Source organism: Zingiber officinale, chromosome 5B, assembly GCF_018446385.1.
Source record: "Zingiber officinale cultivar Zhangliang chromosome 5B, Zo_v1.1, whole genome shotgun sequence".
NCBI lineage: Eukaryota > Viridiplantae > Streptophyta > Magnoliopsida > Zingiberales > Zingiberaceae > Zingiber > Zingiber officinale.
Genome location: NC_055995.1, coordinates 28,780,775 through 28,801,837, shown reverse-complemented (window position 1 = coordinate 28,801,837; position 21,063 = coordinate 28,780,775). Strand labels below are relative to the sequence as shown.

General features: G+C 37.7%; 2 protein-coding genes across 2 annotated transcripts; both read left to right on the top strand.

Annotated features, from left to right (window-relative positions):
• The first annotated feature begins 1,390 nt into the window (after window positions 1-1,390).
• Window positions 1,391-12,473, top strand: LOC121984298 (autophagy-related protein 18h-like). Its single transcript, XM_042537170.1, has 9 exons — window positions 1,391-1,876; window positions 2,884-3,345; window positions 3,435-3,869; window positions 4,001-4,246; window positions 4,335-5,156; window positions 5,250-5,422; window positions 11,202-11,302; window positions 11,380-11,949; window positions 12,042-12,473. Exons 1-9 carry the CDS (start codon window positions 1,706-1,708, stop codon window positions 12,044-12,046), a joined length of 2,985 nt encoding a protein of 994 aa, XP_042393104.1. The 5' UTR covers window positions 1,391-1,705; the 3' UTR covers window positions 12,047-12,473.
• Window positions 12,474-16,688: 4,215 nt separating this feature from the next.
• On the top strand, window positions 16,689-19,373 carry LOC121984300 (transcription factor MYBC1-like). Its single transcript, XM_042537172.1, has 2 exons — window positions 16,689-17,820; window positions 19,007-19,373. The coding sequence occupies exon 1, from the start codon at window positions 16,945-16,947 to the stop codon at window positions 17,806-17,808; it is 864 nt and encodes a 287-aa protein (XP_042393106.1). The 5' UTR covers window positions 16,689-16,944; the 3' UTR covers window positions 17,809-17,820; window positions 19,007-19,373.
• The last annotated feature ends 1,690 nt before the right edge of the window (window positions 19,374-21,063 follow it).

The following is a 21,063-nucleotide window of genomic DNA, read 5'->3' as shown; positions in this document are numbered from 1 at the left end:
AATGATGGAAATGACTATAGGTATGAGTTTAATAGTAGGATGTAATGAGAATTAGAATGAAAATGAAACTCACATAATTATATGAGTTTGGTTGATTCTCATAAATCTAATAATCATTCCTAAATTATCATTCTCAAATTTACAATTCAAATATTATTTTTTACTATCATTTCATTTTCTCATTTTTTAAACCCATCAAGAAATGAAAGTTGCAAGAATTACTTAGAAATGAAAATGAAACTTGTCAAAAATGAGGACCAAAGAAAAGAAAATAAGGCTCAAACTATCTTTTCTTAGTGTGTACAAATGAGTCATTCATCTTTAGTCGTCGAACAACTTAAAACTCAAAATATAATATTTTTTTTCTTATTACTCTCGATAAATTAGAAATTGTAAGCATATTAATTCACAAATAAATATAATTGCACACTTGTCAAAGATGCATATCATGTATGGGATCATTTCCCAGCTTAATAAGCTCTCACGGGCTATCGTAGTTGGTCCATATAAGAATATTATTATTAATAGGCTTGAACTCGATTTTTAATGGGTGCATAATACTCCACTGGTAGTTTGAACCCTCGTTACATGAGTTATTATTATTGGACGAAGCTTCCTATAATTTATTTTCCTTTCAGATAGTGAGAAACTATTCAGAAATTTGATTAAGAGTAAAAAATCAAATATCATAAATACATGTATAAAAAAATTAGCTTATAATAAAAATTAATTGATTAAGACTACTAATAAAAAGGAAGAAAAACAATTCATTTTTATTTGGACATTTGACTAAAGATTAGAAGGATTTTTTAGGATATTTTATTAATTATAATTTATGTATAAATTTTTTAAAAAGTACTATAGTAATAATGACAATTTCTAAGCTTAACACTTTAGAGGCCGAAATTTCGACATTCTTCCCTAAGAATCCTAATACGCCCCTAACCCTAATGAAAGAATAATTAAATTTCTTTTATTATTATTATTATTATTATTTAATATCAAAAATTATATTTAAATTCTCTTTTAATAATAATAATAATAGTAGGTGAAAAGACGAAATTAGAATTACTTGACCCACAAGTCTACCGATTACCTGATTCAACGCGCTACCGGGATCCACGGAATTAATTTGATTGGAAAACGGATTTGTTAGCGGAATCTACGGTTTATATTCCCGTTGTCTGAGCCCTTTAATAGAACACCCGTTGTGGTGTCCATGCAGATTACTCGATCTATCGTGAACCATTCCTTGATCTAGACGGAATCCGAACATACATGTGATCGAACGTTTGCCCATTATCGTGCGCTGGCGGAGTAGAGGAACTGGTTTCCTATCATGATTTAGGGAAGGCAAACACGAAAGCAACAGCTGGGAGAGAGAGAGAGAGAGAGAGGGTAGAAGAGGAAGGGGAGAGGTGCAGAGAGAGGGAGAGAGAGAGGGTTGAGTTGGTTTTGTTTTGTGGGTGAGCTGGGGAGTCCCGGAGGAGGAGAGATAGGGAGGAGAATTATGGCGGTGAAGTCAAAGCATGGGCAGAGGAGGTGAAGGGGAAGAGAAAGGAGAAATTTTTGGGAGGGAAGAGGTGGGAGTGGTTTAGAGTCGAATGGTATTGATCATCGGCGGTGAGAATTGTCGATGGGCGGCGGTGGGGCGGCGGGCGTGTGGTAGAGAGGAAAGAGGTGGGGGCGGGGGAGATAAGGGAGGATGACTCGGGGCAAAGGTAAAAACGGTCTGCTGCCGAGCTCGCTGCGGATCATCTCATCGTGCCTGAAGACAGTGTCGTCGAACGCAGGGACGGTTGCGAGCAGCGTCCGATCTGCCGGAGCATCTGTTGCTGGATCGATTGCGTCACCGACGGAGGATGAAAAGGACCAGGTTACTTTTTGCCACCAAAAAAGAACAAAAAAGCTTCTTTTTTGCTTTCTGTTGGGAGAGAGATCTGTGTTTTCCAATTCGATTGGGTTCTGATGCGATTAGGTTCCGTTTGGTGGTTTGTCTTTTTGGGGTGTTTTACTGTGGGAAAGGGCTTCGATAAATGCCAACTGCTCGATGGATAGGGTTCTAGCTCTGAAGTTCCTTGATTACCCAGTCATGCGGATTTTTTATGCTGCTCATTTTCAACTGGTCTGAGAGTAGAACGCAATATAATCCATAGAGTTGGATTAAGAGGCACCAAAGGCATCTAAGGAGTTTATCCTGTCAATTGAATGAAGAATGCAAATATTCACTAGGAAAAGTATTAATTGTTCTGAACTATCTTATTTTGTCCATGAAATTAAACATTTGCATTATGTTTATTGTTGGCGGCCTTTCCAAATTGTTAAGACGTTATAGTTTGTCAGTTTGCTTGTTTGAAGCAATTCCTATACAATAGAATTCCAATTTTAAATAAGAAAAAGAATTCCTAAGAATATTAATTCCTGCAGCTATAAGAAATGTATTGGCAAAGTTGGATCCTACTTGGTATCTGGAATGTATATATCAACTTGAGAAATATGATCCTAATATCCTAAGGTTCAAATCACAATGTGGGCAACTTAAAAATGGGGATTGGAACTTAAAAGTTCAATCTCAACAATGAGCTTAAAATTTGATCATAGGAATTGGAATTATGATTCTTAAGAATTTTATTCTAACATGGAATCAGTACACCTTTCTAGAATAATTTGGAAAATCATTTTTTCTACAGGAAAGTATTTGTGGAGGTGTATATTCTTATGGCACCATTGCCATGATTTGAATAAACACACTTCTCTTTTTGTATGGTGACTTTCTTCTCTTGCATGTTTTATATTTCTCTCAAGTGGTCCATGTAATTTTGTATGCTGTTTTTCTAAGTCTAATAGACCAAAATTTTGCTTCATTTTCTATTGATCTTGCAGGTACTATGGGCTGGCTTTGATAAGCTGGAGCTTGGTCCATCTTCGTTTAAGCATGTTCTACTTCTCGGTTATTCAAATGGGTTTCAAGTGCTTGATGTTGAGGATGCCGCTAGTGTCTGTGAACTGGTTTCTAAGCGTGATGGTCCAGTTACTTTTTTACAGATGCAGCCCACGCCAATCAGTTCTGAAGTTACCGAAGGGTTCAGGGCATCACATCCTATGCTCTTGGTTGTTGCTGGTGATGAGACCAATGGCTCAGGTGTAGTCCAAGGTGGCCGTTTGAGTGCATTGATCAGAGAGAATAGCAGTGAACCTCAGGCAGGAAGTTGTGTCTCTACTCCTACTGTTGTTCGGTTCTACTCACTCAAGTCTCACAGTTATATTCATGTTTTGAGATTCCGCTCTGCTGTATATATTGTTCGATGCAGCTCCCGAATAGTTGCTGTTGCGCTTGCAGCACAGGTACTAATGATAATTATTTTTTGTTGAATAATTAGGTATGTTGGGTTTCACTAGGAAAATCATTTTGATTGGTTAAATGTTTTTGGCAGATATATTGCTTCGATGCTGTTACTCTTGAAAACAAGTTCAGTGTTTTAACCTATCCATTACAAGGAGCAGCTGGTGTTAACATTGGTTGTGGTCCGATGGCTGTTGGTCCTAGGTGGTTAGCTTATGCTTCCAATAACCCTCTCATATCAAACACGGGTCGCCTTAGTCCACAAAATCTTACTCCCTCTCCAGGTGTAAGCCCATCAACTTCTCCCAGCAGTGGAAACCTTGTTGCTCGATATGCTATGGAATCTAGTAAAACATTGGCTGCTGGAATTATCAATCTGGGAGATATGGGTTACAAAACTCTGTCTAAATATTGCCAAGAACTACTACCTGACGGTTCTAACTCTCCTTTGTCATCAAGTGTAGGTCGGAGATCTGGAAGATTTCAAACTATGACACATCCAAGCGAGCCTGACAATGCAGGAATGGTATGTATATATTGTCAGAGTTATTCTTTTCCTTAATACTTTCATATTAATGCATATAGATACCTGTCGCCAACCATTAGGTGATTTGAGAATTGCATACTGGGTGATTGATAATTGTTTGTCCTTTGCAGGTTGTCATTAAGGATTTTGTTTCCAAGGAAGTTATTTCTCAATTTAGGGCTCATAGCAGTCCAATATCTGCTCTATGTTTTGACCCTAGTGGTACCCTATTGGTCACAGCTTCAGTACATGGGCACAATATAAATATTTTCCGAATTATGCCAACTCGTGTACAGAATAGTTCGAACCCAGCATGTTATGATTGGACGTCATCACATGTTCATCTTTACAAGCTATATCGTGGACTAACAGCAGCTGTATGAATCTGTATTTTTTTTTACCTTGATTATTGGGCGTACAACATGTTTTGCTTTATATTTATTTATTTTTTGCTTCTTTTAACAGGTCATACAAGATATATCTTTTAGTCATTATAGCCAGTGGATTTCAATTGTTTCATCTAGAGGCACCAGCCACATATATGTTCTATCGCCTTTTGGCGGTGATGCTAGCCTTCAACCACAAACTATAAATGGTGAAGGCCCAGTTCTTACTCCTAATCTAACATCACCCTGGTGGTCAGCTTCATGCTGCATGATCCACCAGCAATTACACCCACCTCCATCTCCAATCACATACTCTGTAATTAGTAGAATTAAAAATTTTAATTCTGGATGGCTAAACACTGTAAGCAATGTTGCCGCATCTGCTGCGGGAAAGGCTTCTGTACCATCAGGTGCAATTGCTGCAGTGTTCTATAATTCTCTGTATCATGACTCTATACCAGGTACTGGCAAGGAAAATTTTTTGGAACATATCCTGGTGTATTCCCCATCTGGCCATGTCGTACAACATGAACTTCTTCCATCTTCGTTAGTGGAGTCTACTGATAGCAGCTTGAAAGCTGTACCTGCTCCTCTATTTCAAGCTCAAGATGAAGAATTACGTGTAAACTCTGAGCCAGTTCAATGGTGGGATGTTTGTAGAAGGTCAAATTGGCCAGAAAGAGAGGAAAATATTTGCCAAGTTATTTTGTACAGTCAGCAAAATAGTGAGAAAATCCCGGATCCTGGAGATTCTGAAGATAATGGAACATCATATGCCATGTCTTCCGCCAGTGGTGCATCTGGGGCAGAATCAGTTAGGAGTGAAAGATCCCACTGGTTCATCTCAAATGCTGAAGTGCAGATTAACTCAGGAAAGATCCCAATATGGCAGAAATCGAAGGTACAATTTTTCTGTTTTTGAGAAATTCACTTTGGAAAAACTAGATTCTTCAACTAGATGAATAATTTATACCTAACTCAATTTGCATTTTAGATTTGCTTTTGCATAATAACTCCATCGGGAGCTGGTGAAGTTTTTGCAACAGATTATACTGGTGGAGAGATTGAGATTGAAAAACTACATTTTGATGAGGTGGAAGTGAGGCGAAAGGATTTGCTTCCTGTTTTTGAGCAATTTCGAGGCTTCCAATCACAAGGGACTGACAGGTACTGTTTCACTAAAATTGCTGTTGATAAGACTCTCCTATCCGTATAGGACAAGTACAATTGGTAGGTCAAAGGTCTTCATGGGGGAAAAATCATTAGTTACTGTTTATTTTCTTTGGATGCTATAAAATATGTGTAATTGAATAGTAGTAATCTGTAGGATCAATTTAATTTTCCCAAGTATATCCATTAGGGTATGTTGACTTGTGAGTGGAAGGGAAGGGGAATCAGGGTGAAGAAGGGAATGGGAGGAAAGGAAGGGAAGGGATGCTGGAAGAAAACCTGTTTACTTGATGGAAGAGAAAAGAATGGAAGTGGATCCATTCCTGTATTTATTTGGGTTGATAGGAAGGATGGAAATGAAATAGACTAAAATACTCATGAACTAGGGCATGGTTACTTATCTTGCTTCTGCTTACATAATCAGTCTTAACACAAATCTGGTTACAAATAAAAAAATTGAATGAACAAAAAATGATGGAGATGAATGATTACTTAAGCTTATAAAGGATGAAGGAGAAAGATACTAGGAGACCAGTAGATGATGGCAGATTCTCACAAAGGAGGAAAAATGAACAGATTGCGATTTGTTGATTTGGAATTTACCTGTATAGGTTCACAATTTATTGGCCAAGTCAAGGATTGGTCCATCTATTTCGTAGATGTTACTCCATCTGTCTCTTCGGTTTGATTTTGCACAGAAGCAGTTGAGACAATAATTGGATCAAATGGGATCCATTCTGCTTCTTCACTCTCCAGATAAATTATGAAAGTTTGCACCTCGAGGTCTAAGTCAGTTGCATTGTGCTGCATGAAACTTCATCGCATCTGTTGGGAACTTATTTTTGTCGTGGCTGAGGTAGTTGATGATGACGATAAGAGATGAGTGATGACACCCTTTGAGACACATATGCATCTCAGTGGAGAAAGTATCGGCCAAACCCTCTCTTTCAATGGGAGGAGAACCTGGAGAGTTGTTTGCTGCTAAAGGTGGGGAAGGGAAACCCTTTTCTGCAATTATTCAACAGTATCATTTTTTGCCTGTCTTATAGCTTGGGATTTAAGCCTTGGCCTGATTAAGAGCATCATTTTTTTCTCACTAGTAGGTATTACAAAACCTTGACGCTTTCTGCAACTTTTACCCTTTGTTCTACCATCTCATGTTTCAGGTGACCAATAGCTGAGCTAGACTCAAAAGAGTTTTTATTTGACTATAATAAGAACTAACAATATTTTTTCTGTTATCGAATTCAAATATCATAAGAACTATATATTTTTGTCATCTAGTTTCTGTAACACAAAGGAAGACTGAGAGTCTTCTAGTTCAGCAAGCAAGTTCAAAAGCTGCTTCTCTTTGAAAATTAACTGACTAAGGCAACCGCCCAAATCTTTTTACCTTCACCATCTGGATCTTCATTCAGTTTCTGTCCTCTGATCAACCCTTGTGGGAATGTTCCATAAATATTTTCCTATGAATCTTGAGAATTGTGGTATTAATTTCATTTATTCGAGCATTTTGGTATTCTCTCAAAAATGTCTATATAGCTCCTGATTTTCATATTCAAGGTGAGTTTTCATGAATTATATTTCTTTAATAACTGCAATCTTACTTGCCAAAACTATCCTTAAGCAGCTTCCATTGGCTCGTGGCCAATGCTCGGTTGCACACCTTCAAATTTGTATCCAATCATTCAAGCTTCAACAGTTCTTCAATTTTTTGTGGTTCCAATAGATCTGTCTTCTTTTCAGCATCACCAAAGTCCCTCCCTTGTTATACTTGCTATGCTTCTCGTTTTCAAAATGTGTCATAAGGGGGAGCCAGTTGTCTTACTTTTCCTTCTTCCTCAAATCTCAACCATCCTTTGTTATGCTTTACCTTATTTTTGCTCTTCTTTCCTGCTCTTATGTTCATGTGTGTTGTCGATGTGCCTCATTGACCTGCAAACCCTATCTAGTGATTTCCTTTTTCATTTTTAGTGTATTGTGTATTGTTGATATGCCTAGCGGAAAAGTTCGCTCAAGAGATTTATCACCTAGGATCCCGTTCTATTCTATTTTCTTTGCGTGTTGCATGTGGGGTCTCAATGGAGACCTTAAAAGAGAAGTTTCCTTATTCTCATTTTGCTCAAGTCTAGCAAAGGGTCCAGCTATGTGTGGCGTCTAAGAACTAGTGGCGACTTGAGTGAAGGAGATATCCTGTTCCCATCTTGCTAGAGTCTAGCAAAGGGTCGTACTATTCTTTCCATCTAAATCCATCTTTCCTTTAGGACCCTCTAGAGGGTTCCTTTTCCCTCATTTATTATGTGTAGGTGTAATTGCCACTTTAGGGGGAAGAGTACTCTAGAGATTAGTTCCTAAGGTCTCTTCTAATTTTTATCCCTTCCTTTTCCTTTCTTTATTGATGCTGATTTTAGGTTAAAGACATGCCAATCTGAGTACAAGGGGATCATCATTTATATGCTCCATCACTATCTCTAAAGCTTTGTTGATTTTGGTCAAAAGGAACTCCCCATTGACTATATGAGTATTGTTTGTGCTTTGCTTAATGTGAATAGCATGTCTTATTTCATTATCGGCGTGTGTCTAATTTTAGTTTGCATGTGCAAGTTTCTCTAGTTCATGTGATAAGCTAGACATAGATGGTTTTATAATCTATCTTGAGAGGGAGGGGAAAAGGAGTGCCAGAGGTAGTAATTAGTATTAATAGGATTATTCGACTACTCCTTCAAAGCCCACGCACTCTTGGAACGTTTCCGACAAACAATCCACTAATATTTGTGTATCTCGTTTAGTGCTACATTAGTGTTTTAGATTTAGGGTCATCTCTAGAGACCATATATACTCGTGTAATGGTTGTCCCATTAACTTAAGCAATACAATATTCTCTTTCCTAATTTCTATAAGGTGGATACTGGATGTGCCATTAACATAAACAATAAAATATTCTCTTTCCTAATTTCTTTATGGTGGTTACTGAATCAATCTACTAGTGAGTTCAATTGACACATAGCAAGGGTTACAAGTGTGAGATGTTTTCTCTGAAATAAAAATTATGACAAAACATTGGGACTTGATTTAAACGTGACAGAATCACATTTTTGAAATGTGGTATGTCATCCAACAGTTAAATTTTGTGGGAAAAAAAGATTCAAGTTCAAAGCTTCAAATAGTTATGTTGGTACGTTATAAATCCAATTATTTATCATATTGTTTCCTCTGATGCATGGAAGGGGAACCTTGATGCAACAGTAAAGTAAAGTTGCTGCCGTGTGATAAGGCCACTAGTTTGAATTGTAGAAATAGATAAGGTTGCATGCAATAGATCCAATATGATCCAACCCTTCCCAACAGCTGCATTTGCGGGAGCTCTGCACTGAGCTGCCTTTTTTTTCCTCTTATGCATTGAAGGAACATATTCTTTTGCTACAAAATCAATCAATCATCTCTATATTTGTTTTCATTTCAATTGCCATTGGTGTTGTTTTACTTTCTTAAAGCATCCCCAAGCATGAATTTATCTTAATTGTGTTTCATCGTAGTTTGATTTTCTTTCTTGGCTGATGTAATATGCATACAAATAAAATAAGATATTGCCATGTTATGAAAAATTGACTTAAAAGTCCATTTGTCCTGCAATCGTTATCCAATTTATCATCTTGTTTCAGCAAGAACAAACAGCATGACTCTATCTTATTCACCTCGGGTCCTCAGGATATTTTACCCACTCCAAACTCTGCAATGCACTTATCGTGGTCCATCACTTATTGCCTAACTTATGCTAGGGTTCAATGTTAATATCTGAAGTTGGTCCATTATAGCAATATTGATTTGGCGTGAAATTCTTGCAGCCTTACTAACCTCGACAACCTGCTTTGCCCTTGGCTCACTAACAACCATTCCGGTAGAACTTCCTGGACTTAGAGGTCCAGCAATCCGAAATAGCTTACTGTTGTTGAGTCATCTCATTAACGCATTGATCATCTTCTCAATTGCCAACGTCACACTTAAAAAGAGTATTTCGTGACCAGATGAATAATTACCACTTTTACAAGGACCCTGAGGCATTAAATTTATTCTTAAGTATTGCTAAACAAACATCATTAATCAAATTCTATTTTTAACAGCTAGCTAATGGTGGAAAGTGGATCTAGAGGGACATTTTATAATCTTGGCATATCCCATCCCACTCCATATTAAATTTATCCTATTTAATATATGCACTACATTGAATGATTTATTGTAAAATTAATATGATTATTAGAAGTTGATTTTTTGTTTGGATGTTTCAGTTGCTCTAGTTCACTTCTCTTTAATCATTCCCTTTTTTTGCAGTTGGTAGGTCTATCTTTCTTCCTTGCTTTTTAAATGTCGACATTTAATTTTGTGTTCATGAGTGACAAATATGTGAGTCATCTAGCCACCTGAAAGCTGACACACATGGAAGTTGTAGCAGCACTTAGTAAGATGATAGAGACTAGAGTTCTTAGAGACATTGTTTTATCCAATTTGTAGGATTCTTGAACCGACCCGTAGCTTATTTTCTGAGCATCGTATTTAATCTTCTCCAGCTGCTATTCAAGGGATGTTATTCATGTCTTCTTGACATGCTAGAAGAATTGTTTGGTGTGCATCTTGAATAATAGTTGGCATATGCTGGAAGAGTTATAAGACTTTAGGAAAAATCTCTTTGTTTTTTAAACAGTTCTCGTTATTCTTGCAGGATTGCATAAGGTCACAAAATACATACATTCAATGACATTCTTTTACTCTCCTATATTGTTTGTTAGTCTCTCATTACTATTTTTTTTTTAATAAATCTTTCCTCTGAGCAAAATTTCTGTCTTCGCTGAAATGATGTAGCCTCCTCTCTTTTAGTTTCACATATGCCAAGGTTCTCTATGATTTTTGGTGGGTGTTTTCATTTGCACAATTTAGCTAGAACTTAGGAATAAAGTCTGCATTGTGTTTTCTCTATTTGATTTTACCAGTTCTCCTGGCAATAACAATCTTTGCTTGTCATAATTGAAATAGAAGATTTTTTTTTTTAAAAAAAAATCTGTTCTGTTTTTATGGTAAGATAGAGAGGAAGAAATTTATAAGCTCTTTGATTAATTTTCCTCAGGTGTTCACAATTTTCATTCCCCTTATTGAACTATGAAGAAATTGCAATTCTTTGAGTTGTGTTTTAGGACAAGAAAGAGGTGGAAATCTAGCCTATGTTAACGAAGGAACTCACTAGCTAACAGATAAAATAAAAGCTCAACATCACGCTTGTCTATGGTCTTGTTTAATGTATACACTTGAAGTCTTATAATTGTGTATGTTTTAATTGCACTGTTTGTACTTGAAGTTTTTCTTTTGGTGAAAATTTTGTGTTGCATATGTGCCTACTATTGGAACTATTCTAAATTTATCTTTTATCAGTTTGGTATGAGCACTGTAATTTATTATGAAAATTACAACTTAAATTATTTATTTAAAATATTATGACTTGTTATAAACTCAAAAATAAAATTTTCTTATTGATTTGCATTTGAGCTTGATGATGAACACAAACTTTAAAAAAAAATAGACATGAATTATAAGCTTTGGTTGGATTCAGTTATTCTCAAAAGTTTTTTATTTAGCAAGCTTGAATGTGGCTAAACTTGGATAAATTTAGATCATTCGCAGCCCTGCTGAAATATCTATTTATAGTCAATAGAATAATAGAAATGAACACTAAATTATTGATTATGGCAGTTGCTAAATCTGACTGATACGGTTTGCATTCTTGCAGAGTTGGTCGAACTTCATCATCAGTATCTTGCCAAGGTAAATATGAGTTCAGCAGGAATACAGCCAATCATAGCTTCAAGACATCATCTCGGTCAGATTTTGGTAATAACTTTTCAATTTTATGAAATTATGATAAGAAATTGGATCGTCAGAAATTCATTGCGACCTGTCTTTCCTAGGGACAAGACCGACAAGTGGTTTGCTTGATTTTGATGATCCAGCATCTGGCAAACCAGCTATTTTACCCTCAACGCAGACGGCTTTTCCGAGTGAATCAAGTCATGGTTCATCTTCAATCATCCGTAATGATGTTGCCGCATTGTCAGAAACTAAACCAAGTACGGCACCAATTAGGTGCTCCAAAGATTACATGCAACTGCATGCAAACCAAAGTCCAAGTTATTTTATCGAAGATGGCTGTGTCGATACTGGGGTGTCAGGAAGATCAAATAGTGTGCCATGTAATGGTAGACTAGCAGACGATGAAGATGGCGGTAAAGTTCCAAAGTTATACATCTCCAGCAACCATGCGGATCATGCTGAACGCTCTGATTCCAACAATTCAGTTGAATATGTCCAATATTTTGATGAGGGCTATTGTAAAGTATCAGAACTCGATGACTGCCGTGAGTTAACTGAAGCTGTTGATGCAGACAGCAACAGCAGCCACTGCGAGAGAGAAAAGCCTGATGAAGATGGGGACAACAACGACGAAATGGTGGGAGGTGTCTTCGCCTTCTGTGAAGAAGGTTTGATTATATAGATATTTCCGGTTCATAATTGCTGGGTTTTGCTCTTCTGTTCTCTGATCATGATAGTTATTTCTGGTGATACCGAACAGGTTAACGACGCATGGGACTTTCACCTTCTACGGTTCTGTTGTTGTCTTCGTCACCTTTTTTAGATGACCGATTCTATGTGAATGTATTTACACTACAACTCCTCTTTTCTATTCGATTTGATGTGGCAATCGAAGGTGAAACAATGTTTATACAAGTGAGCCCAGCCGATCGGGAAGTCCTGAATTTTAGTGCAGTGGGGAGACTGAAGCTGAACATATTCAACCATCTTCCTTCCGGCATTTCTCTGTATATTCTGTACATTTGGATTTTAATTCATGTCGAAAGACTTGCTGCCCTTCCCGGAGATGATCTCTGGCTAGGTGTTTACTTGTATAGAAGTGTTTACTACTACGAACGAGGTGATTTATCGGCATTAAATTATGTCCACTGCATTTTACAGTCGCTTGAAATTTGATTGAATTTCTCGCAAAGGAAGTTTTTTTGGATGTTTTATCCAAAACTTCTCGTGGAAAGGGGGAAAGAGAACAACAATGCAGGGAACAGATGATTAGTCATACAATTCGTTGCAAAGTTAAAATGATTCCCAGTCTTATTAGATCGACGATGCGTACTCCAAACATATGAGGATAGATGAGTCGCATGAATGGTGCCTTCGGCCCTAGTGAGGTTGAATGATCATAAAGAAATTAATTTTTGGAATAGTGATTAGTACATAAGAGAGATATTTGTTTCGGTTTTATCGAGATTCGAACTTCCGATCTCATGATGACAACATCTCATGTGCTAATTATTAAATTGTCCCGAGAGGGCAAGGTAGACATGATCTATAACCAAGTTGTGCTTAGCCGACGGCAAGCCTAGTTATCTTGTTCAACCTAATCCATGGGTCAGACTGAATCTACTACGCTATTATGAGCTAGATGGAAGCCTCTATCTGATCAATTAGGTAGATCAAAATAAGATCGAATTAAGTCCAGTCACAAATAATTTAATTCAGTTGCTAGCACATGGAGGTGGGGATGTTCGGATGAAAGAAAGGATCGATTGCATATCTTTTTTTTGAATTGATGGAACTTTCTTTTACTTGTCGGGGGCGTCACTCCAATCTCTCATAGTTGGCACTGCAAGGACAATCTTACTTTCCCAAGTTCCTAATTTCCTTTTTCTTTCTTTATTATGATTTTTTTTTAAAAAAATCATCTGAAATTTATTAGGGGGCATTTGATTTAGGGTAATAGGAGTGGGGAATGGGAATGAGAATCATTGATTATCATTATTAATGTTTGGATTATAGGAATAGGAATACAAATAAGGGAATGAATCCTTGAAATTGGGTAATTTTCATCAATCAAAATATTCCTTATTCCAAAAATACCCTTGACTTAAAACTAAAATTTTCTCCATTAATATCAAATATCAAAATATATTTATTTATTTTTCTTTCATATCACTTTCTCTCCTTGTTCTCTCTCATTATATTTTCTCTCTCATCATATTTCTCTCTCATCATTTTCTCACACACTTTCTCTCTTTGTACTTAGGTAGATTTGGATTAGATTTTTCAAATGATTAATCAGATACTTAATAATATATTTAAGATTCAAATCTCAATTAAAATAGATTTGGATCACTATTAGATTTTTCAAATGATTAATCAGATACTTAATAATATATTTAAGATTCAAATCTCAATTAAAGTGAAGTTAAGAACATTATGTGCTTGGATGAGCTGAACGCTTCCTGATTTATTTTAGTGGTATTTGAAAATTTTTTATGGGGTCGGATCAATCATCTTCAAATTAATTGGTTTGAAGAGCCAGATATCTAGATTATTAAAAAAAAACTATTACCCATTTCAAGAGGCACGATGTGATAGTAAAAGGTACAGATGGACTCCCATGCAACGAGGGTTCAAAACTCACATAGGGTAACTCATTTGCATATGGTATTCGAATTACTCGTTGATACATAAAATAATGGATGATCACGGTGATAGGGCGGAAACGATAATCAAGATGAAGTGACAGTCAAAAATTAGGAGGAAGTGGCGGTCAATGTTAGGGATTACGACCCAAGCAGCCCACTCCTCTACTCTAAGTCAACTTTACGTCGGTCGGACTTCTAAGCTCAGTCTTCTCACTTCTCATGGACAAGGCTCCCAATCTAATCCTGGTCGGCTTTACGCCGATCGGACTCTCAACCTAGTCCCAGCCGGTCTTAGCTAGTCGGACCTCCAAGTCTCAATCTCCTCACTTCTCATGAGCAATACTCTCAATCTAATCTCGGTCAGCTTTACGTCAGTTGGACTCCCAACCTAATGTTGCCCGATTCTTAGCTGGTCGAACCTCTAGGGCTCAGTCCTCTCACTTCTTATGGGTAAGGCTCCCAATCTAATTCGGTCGGCTTTACGCCAGTGGGACTCCCAACCTAATCCTAGTTGGTTCTTAGCTGATCAGACTTCCAAGGCTTAGTCCTCTTATTTCTCATGGGCAAGACTCCTAATATAATCCCGGTCAGCTTTACACCGGTCAGACTCCCAACCTAATCTCGGTCGGTTCTTAATCGGTCAAACCTCCAGGACTCAGTCCCGTCATTTCTCCTGGATACCATCCCAACCTTACTTCCGGTTGACTTCTTATCTGGTCAGACCCCCGGAGGACAACGCTGTCAGAGAATCACAACAACTTGTCAGAGAATGACAGCTATTCATTAGAGAATATTCCAATACTCTACCACATACAAACTACAGAATCTTCCTCTACTCAATGGAAGTCCGACGTACATCCTCTTTCACCCAATACCCTCTAACATTTGACATTCTCTGATACCTTATGATTACGAAGGTAACAAAAACTAGTATAAAAAGGGATGTCCTCTTCGTTGACCAGGTATATGCTTTACAGCAGTCTTATTTATGCGCACGTATTTACGGTTCTTCATCCTTTTCTTGTTTGGCTTCTCTTCTGACTTGAGCGTTGAAGGGCCTGCGCTAGAGGCTTCTTCACTGGTTCTCGCTCTAACGATTTTGAGTGCTTGGTCTGTGGTGTTCGCAGGGTTGTGGGTACCATTGACGATCCTCTCCTCCAAGTCCCAGATTCCTCTCTCCGTCAACGTTCTTGCCATCATCACCAATACTTTTATTTGACTCAACTTTTGGACAGGATCACTCGTGCACTAGGACCAATCTGTGCTTTTGGAATTTACCCTATGGCTAATGGAAAACTTTCTTGTCGTTAGACCGATTATCTCTAGAATTAGTGGGTCGAAGAGTTGGATATCTGTTATGAAAAAAATATTACCCATTTCACGAGACAAGATGCGGTGGTAAGAGGTAGGATGAGTTTCCATTCAATGAGCATTTAAAACTCACATAAGATACCTCATACGCTTATAATGGTCGAATTACTTGTGATACTGGACCGTCCACTAGGATCTATCTGTATTTCACGGATTTATTCTAATGATAAATGGAAATTTTTTAAGGTCAAATCGATCACCTCTAAAATTAGTCGATTCAAAGAGTTGATTATCTATTTTTAAAAAAACTATTACCCGTTTCACATGCTCAATTTTTAAAATACTCAAATCGCATAGTATATTCCCAAAATACTATCCATTAGTTAATTTCGTTCCAAATTAACTGATGAATTTAAATAACTCTAAATCACTTCAAATCAATAGCATAAATTGAGAATAAAATTTTAAACTCGTTAAGAATATATATAATTTAGAAAAGCCCGTCTAAATTTAATTCATCATTCTCAATTGAAGTAATCTTAAAAATACATTAAGAAATTTTTTAAAAATATATAATAATTTTGATTTGAAGTGAAGTGATTGTTTGGAACGAAATATCAATCAGTTTACGACGAAATTAATTGATAGAGTGGAGGAATATTTCAAGAATATTATATGCCATTTGTATATTTTGAAATTTAGATACGAATGGAGTTATGGAAATTTGATCGTCAAATTTCCTTTCCTTTTCAATCCATACCAATCCAGACGGAATCCTTTGGTTCCATTATGGACCATAAATGATCATTAATTCATTTGAATAAATCCTATCTGATGAAGATCATTCAAATAAATCAATGATCGAACGATCCCTGGATCGCAAAGGACGATCAAAAGATCTACTGTCATACCAATCAGGACACTCAGTCAACGCTCACCGGTGCCGAGCTCGCACCTTACCCTCTCTTCTCTTCGCGTTTGAAAAAAATAAAAATAAAAATAAAATAAAAACCTCCACCTGTCCGTCACAACCAACCAACTATTTTTATTTTTAAGCACGCCACCACATTCTCATTCCTCCTCATCTCCAACTCTACCGTCGCATAAATTCCTTTCACTTCTTAACTATTTAATGAAAATTGATCCATTATTTATTTTCCTTTATATAATTTATTATTATTATTTTATATTATTGGAGAGAGTAAATTAAAAAAATTAAAATTAATCATCTTTTGAGAGAATAATTTCTCAATTTTTTTTTACCGAAATTCAATCTTAACTATATGATGACCAACTCGACATCATTTAAAGCTACTTCATGCTTGAGTGGACCCCAACCCAACGAGAGGACGAGCGACCAGAGCTCGTGGAACTGGCCGGGGCGGGTTGGTTAATCGCGTCGAAATAACATGGAAGTATGGAACGAATCACACCAACACTTTCCCAGTTCCGCATACGATGATACACGGATCTTGTACCCGCCTCTGCTTTGCGGTGAACCCCACATGAAGGACGACTCTGTGCCCATTAGAAAAGCGGTACGTTCGATAGTAAGAGTAATTGTCCGAAGAAATATCCACCTCGAACTCCTCTGCTCCCTTATCGTTCCCTCGTCGTCGACGACGCCGCCGCCGCCGCCGCCGCTGCCGCCGCCTCCTCTCCAGTTTTTTTTCTCTCTCTCTCTCTCAATTTTCGATTCTGCCGATGAGGCAACAAATAGCGGAAGAAGAAGAAGAAGAAGAAGAAGCCAAATGCTTCGCTCGATGGGACTGGGAGGAGCAGCTCCCTTCGCCCCACGAGCTGGTGCCCCTTTCGCAGTGCCTCATCGCTCCTGACCTCGCCATCGCCTTCGACATTCCTTCCTCTTCCTCTGCTGCTGCTTCCTCCTTTACCCCGTCCGCTGACCATCGTCTTCCAGGCCGCCAGGATGAGACCGACCTAGACGCCTTCGGCGGTGGAGGGGAGGAGGATCCGGAGCAGCCGCGGACGCTGAAGCGGCCGAGGCTGGTGTGGACGCCTCAGCTACACAAGCGGTTTGTGGATGCCGTCGCGCATCTGGGCATCGCCAACGCCGTGCCCAAGACCATCATGCAGATCATGGGCGTCGAGGGCCTCACCCGCGAGAACGTGGCGAGCCACCTCCAGAAGTACCGGCTCTACCTCAAGCGCGTGCAGATGCAAGGCCTGGCCGCGGCCGCCGCCAATCCCTCCCCTTCCCCCGCGACGCACCCGTTTCTTGGCCCCGCGGCGCCGACGGCGGATCCCTGCTTGCCTTACATGCCCGTGGCGATGCTGCAGCAGCACCACGAGAAAATGGATCCAATGCAGCAGTACTACTACCATCAGAACCAATTGGGGCATTTTGGCCCCGGATTACTGAGCCGACCTGCACAGGCGCCACACGTAGCCCGTCAAACGGAAGGAATTAGGCCTGGGATGGTGTTTATGCCGGCGCCGGCACACTTTCCTCCTTTACCGAATGATTTAGATTGGAGGAGAAAGGGCGAAGATGATGCTGACAATGGCGGTTCCAGAAACAAGGAGCTAACGCTTTTCCCAACTGGATAACTCTTGATTCAGGTATTCTCCTTTCTCATGGTTACAATTTACACTCTTGTTGGCCAACCATCTTTGCTTTCTTCTGCTTGTTGTTCCTGTGAATTCCGTCTCTTTGTCGAACATTGTGGACACTGAATGCTGGGACAAGGATGGTTCATATTGCTAATTAACACAATCATTACTGTGATGTTAACTACCTGTTCTTACCTAGTTTTGCTGACCATAAGATAAGTCAAGGCAAATCATGCATCAAAGCTTCATCCTTGAGGAGCACTTTAGGCTTTCTAGTTCCGAAACCTCTGCTTTCAGCCAGAAGGTGCTTCTTGAATATCCTAGGCAGTACCGGCCGAGTTACCCACTCGCACGGACAGCCCGTTAGTAGGTCATATGAGTGTGGTGCAGGCTTGTACAACCAATGCAAATAGTGTGAGATTGAGGGAGTAGTGTTAGATCAGTCTGAGCTAGAGTTGTATCCAAGGAGTTGAGAAGTGTTGCACCAGGGAACAATTTGACTGTTTGGCAGTTGTTGCATGTGACAAGGAGTGAAGAAGCTCCTACGTCGATGGACCTATGAAACAGGGAGTTTCTAGTTGTGTGTCAAGGGATAGTTTCTCCAACTTAGACATCCTCTAGCTTACTTTCGGCCATTTTCTCAACCTTTTACCCATTTCGATCCATTAATCCTCAAAATATCAACCTAGAACTCTGCCGTAGCTTGTCTTCTCACCTAAATTCATGAGGTATACTTAAAGAGTTAAATTCAACTCTATTTCTGTCAAACACTTGCGGTTCGGGCAACCTAAGCCATCAAATTTCCATCCAATCTACCCAGGAAGAACTGAATTCAGATTGACGAATTCAACTCAACCTAGCCACAATTCATCTGAATTTCCCTCAGATTATAATAGTTAGCAGACTTTCTTAGTTTATTGTAACTTTATCACGACTGTAGTCAAGTTATTTGTTTGCTGTTGACCTATTATTCTTCTCTTCAGCTGGTCGTTTCAGGTTGTGAGTTCTATATTTCAGGATGAAAAATTATAAGAATAGTGTATGCCTAGATGTTCATATTCATTGTTCGAAACGTTATCGACTGCCTACATATTCTGTTGTGTTTTAGTGATGATGAATTTAGGAATAGTAAGATGTTTTATTTCCTTATCTAGATGTTAGAACCATTTTCATTTTAGATTCTTAATCCAAACAGAACTCCTTGAGATACGGCTTGAAGGAGTTGGCATCTGTGCATGAAAATGTTCTTCTAGTCGATCAATCTCGGTGATTCTTTGTTCATGAATCGAAGGATGAAGACATAGAGATAAATTGATGAGATCCGAAAATATCAGCAACTTTGACATGAATGAGTGAAGCATTTCTCTTCAGTAATGCAAAGGCCAATTTGCTGGAGATAATTTGAGGTTTTTGATGAAAAAACTTACAATCCAAACAATTGTATCCAATTGTGAGGCCATACTTCTATGTTAACATTTCGATATCATTGTATATATGTTTTAAAATGACTTGCATATACAATAGCTCTTGATTCAAACAACTTGATATGGTATTTTTACTCTTCTTGCCTCGTGCCTTTGGATGTTTCCTTCTAAGGGAGTCGGGTGAGTTTGGCATCGGTCAAAGCATAGATCCTAATAAACTGTAAAGGTTTGTCGATTGTATATTAATATGATTCATGCCTCAATTCAGGGATCATAGTCGTATGAGTACAAGTAGTGTAAAACTTGTGTTCGAGTCGCCCGAGAGGGACTTTAGTTATGGAATGTGAGTCAATTGAGTTCATCTATGGTGGATGTAGTTCGGCTAAGGTGCATGACAGCGTGAGTTAAAATGGGTTGAGGTTGTAATTTGATGGGATAAGGAATTCTAGTGTTGTAGGATTTGCAACTGCTTGTATATGTAGAGTTACTCCTACAAGCTACACCACAAAGAATTTTTTTGTGACTAATATTCCCTAAACCCTATATACACATATATAAAGCAATTGGGTGTTCATTTGTTAATCTTTTCGTCAAAATAGAGCTTAAAAGACCTCAGCAATAACTTCTTAGACTTGTTGAAATCGACATCTTCAACCATGAAACTCATTGATGGCACTTATCGCACGGGCCTAAACCCTACAACACTTGAGTGTTCATTAATCTTTTTGTCAAAATAGAGCTTAAAAGACCTGACCAATAACTTTATAGTTGGCATCTTCACGAAACTCATCGATGGCGTTCATCGCATAGGTGAAACCAATGAAAACTAATGAATTGGACCGGCTGACTCATTGGTTAAACCTGGACTTGAAGGCTGAATCAAGTTGAAGGAAAACCGGATTGTCAAACAGGGAAAATCTGGCTATATATACACAAATATAAAAAAAATATAAAACAGCTAAATTCATCAAATTTGCTATGTGATCGTTTTAAATTTTGAATTAAATCTTTATTAAATACAAAAAAATGGCATATCAACCATGTTTTTCTAAACAATCAATTTCAGCATATGATTAATTTTTAAAGATTTTTTTTAAACTAACTTTTTTCCAAGGGAGTTCGATGCAAAGGATTTATTGTGAAAGACAAACAACCTCAATAGGTTATTAATAAAATAAAAACATGGAACTAATGGTAAGGGCTAGAAGAACTAAGTCGAGTGGAATTTGTGGTGTTTAAATTTATTTAATAAAATAATTGAGTCAAGTTTAAAAATGAATTAAGCTGTTGAAATAGTTATTAAAATTTAATTTGATTTTTTTTAACTTAGCTTAGTTCGTTTAGATATTATTAAATTTTTAATTTAAATTTATTTGAATATTTATTTATTTTAGAATTTTAAGTTTATTTGATTGCTTATTAAATTTGAGAATACCAGCTCTATTTTAAGTTTATTTATTCATTATGTTGTCGATAATTTTACTGGTGAATATGATTCACCAATTTTATTCATAAAATAAATTCATAATCCCTATTGTTGAAGCTTACTCTTTTCTTGACCCTTGGGGTTTTTTGGATTTATATTTGTCGCTAGTCGAAAATTTTTGTAAGGTCAAATTAGTCAAATTAAAAATTAATTGGTTCGAATAATTAGATAGCTATATGTATATATAAGGATGTCAAAAATGAATCTGACTTGATGACCAAACCAAAATCGATCTGAAAAAATCAGATTCAGATTGGAGGGTTTTCGAATTAGAATTTTTGAGTCAAGTTCGGTGGACTGGGGTGGACCCAAATTTAAGTTTTAATGATTTTTTATATTAAA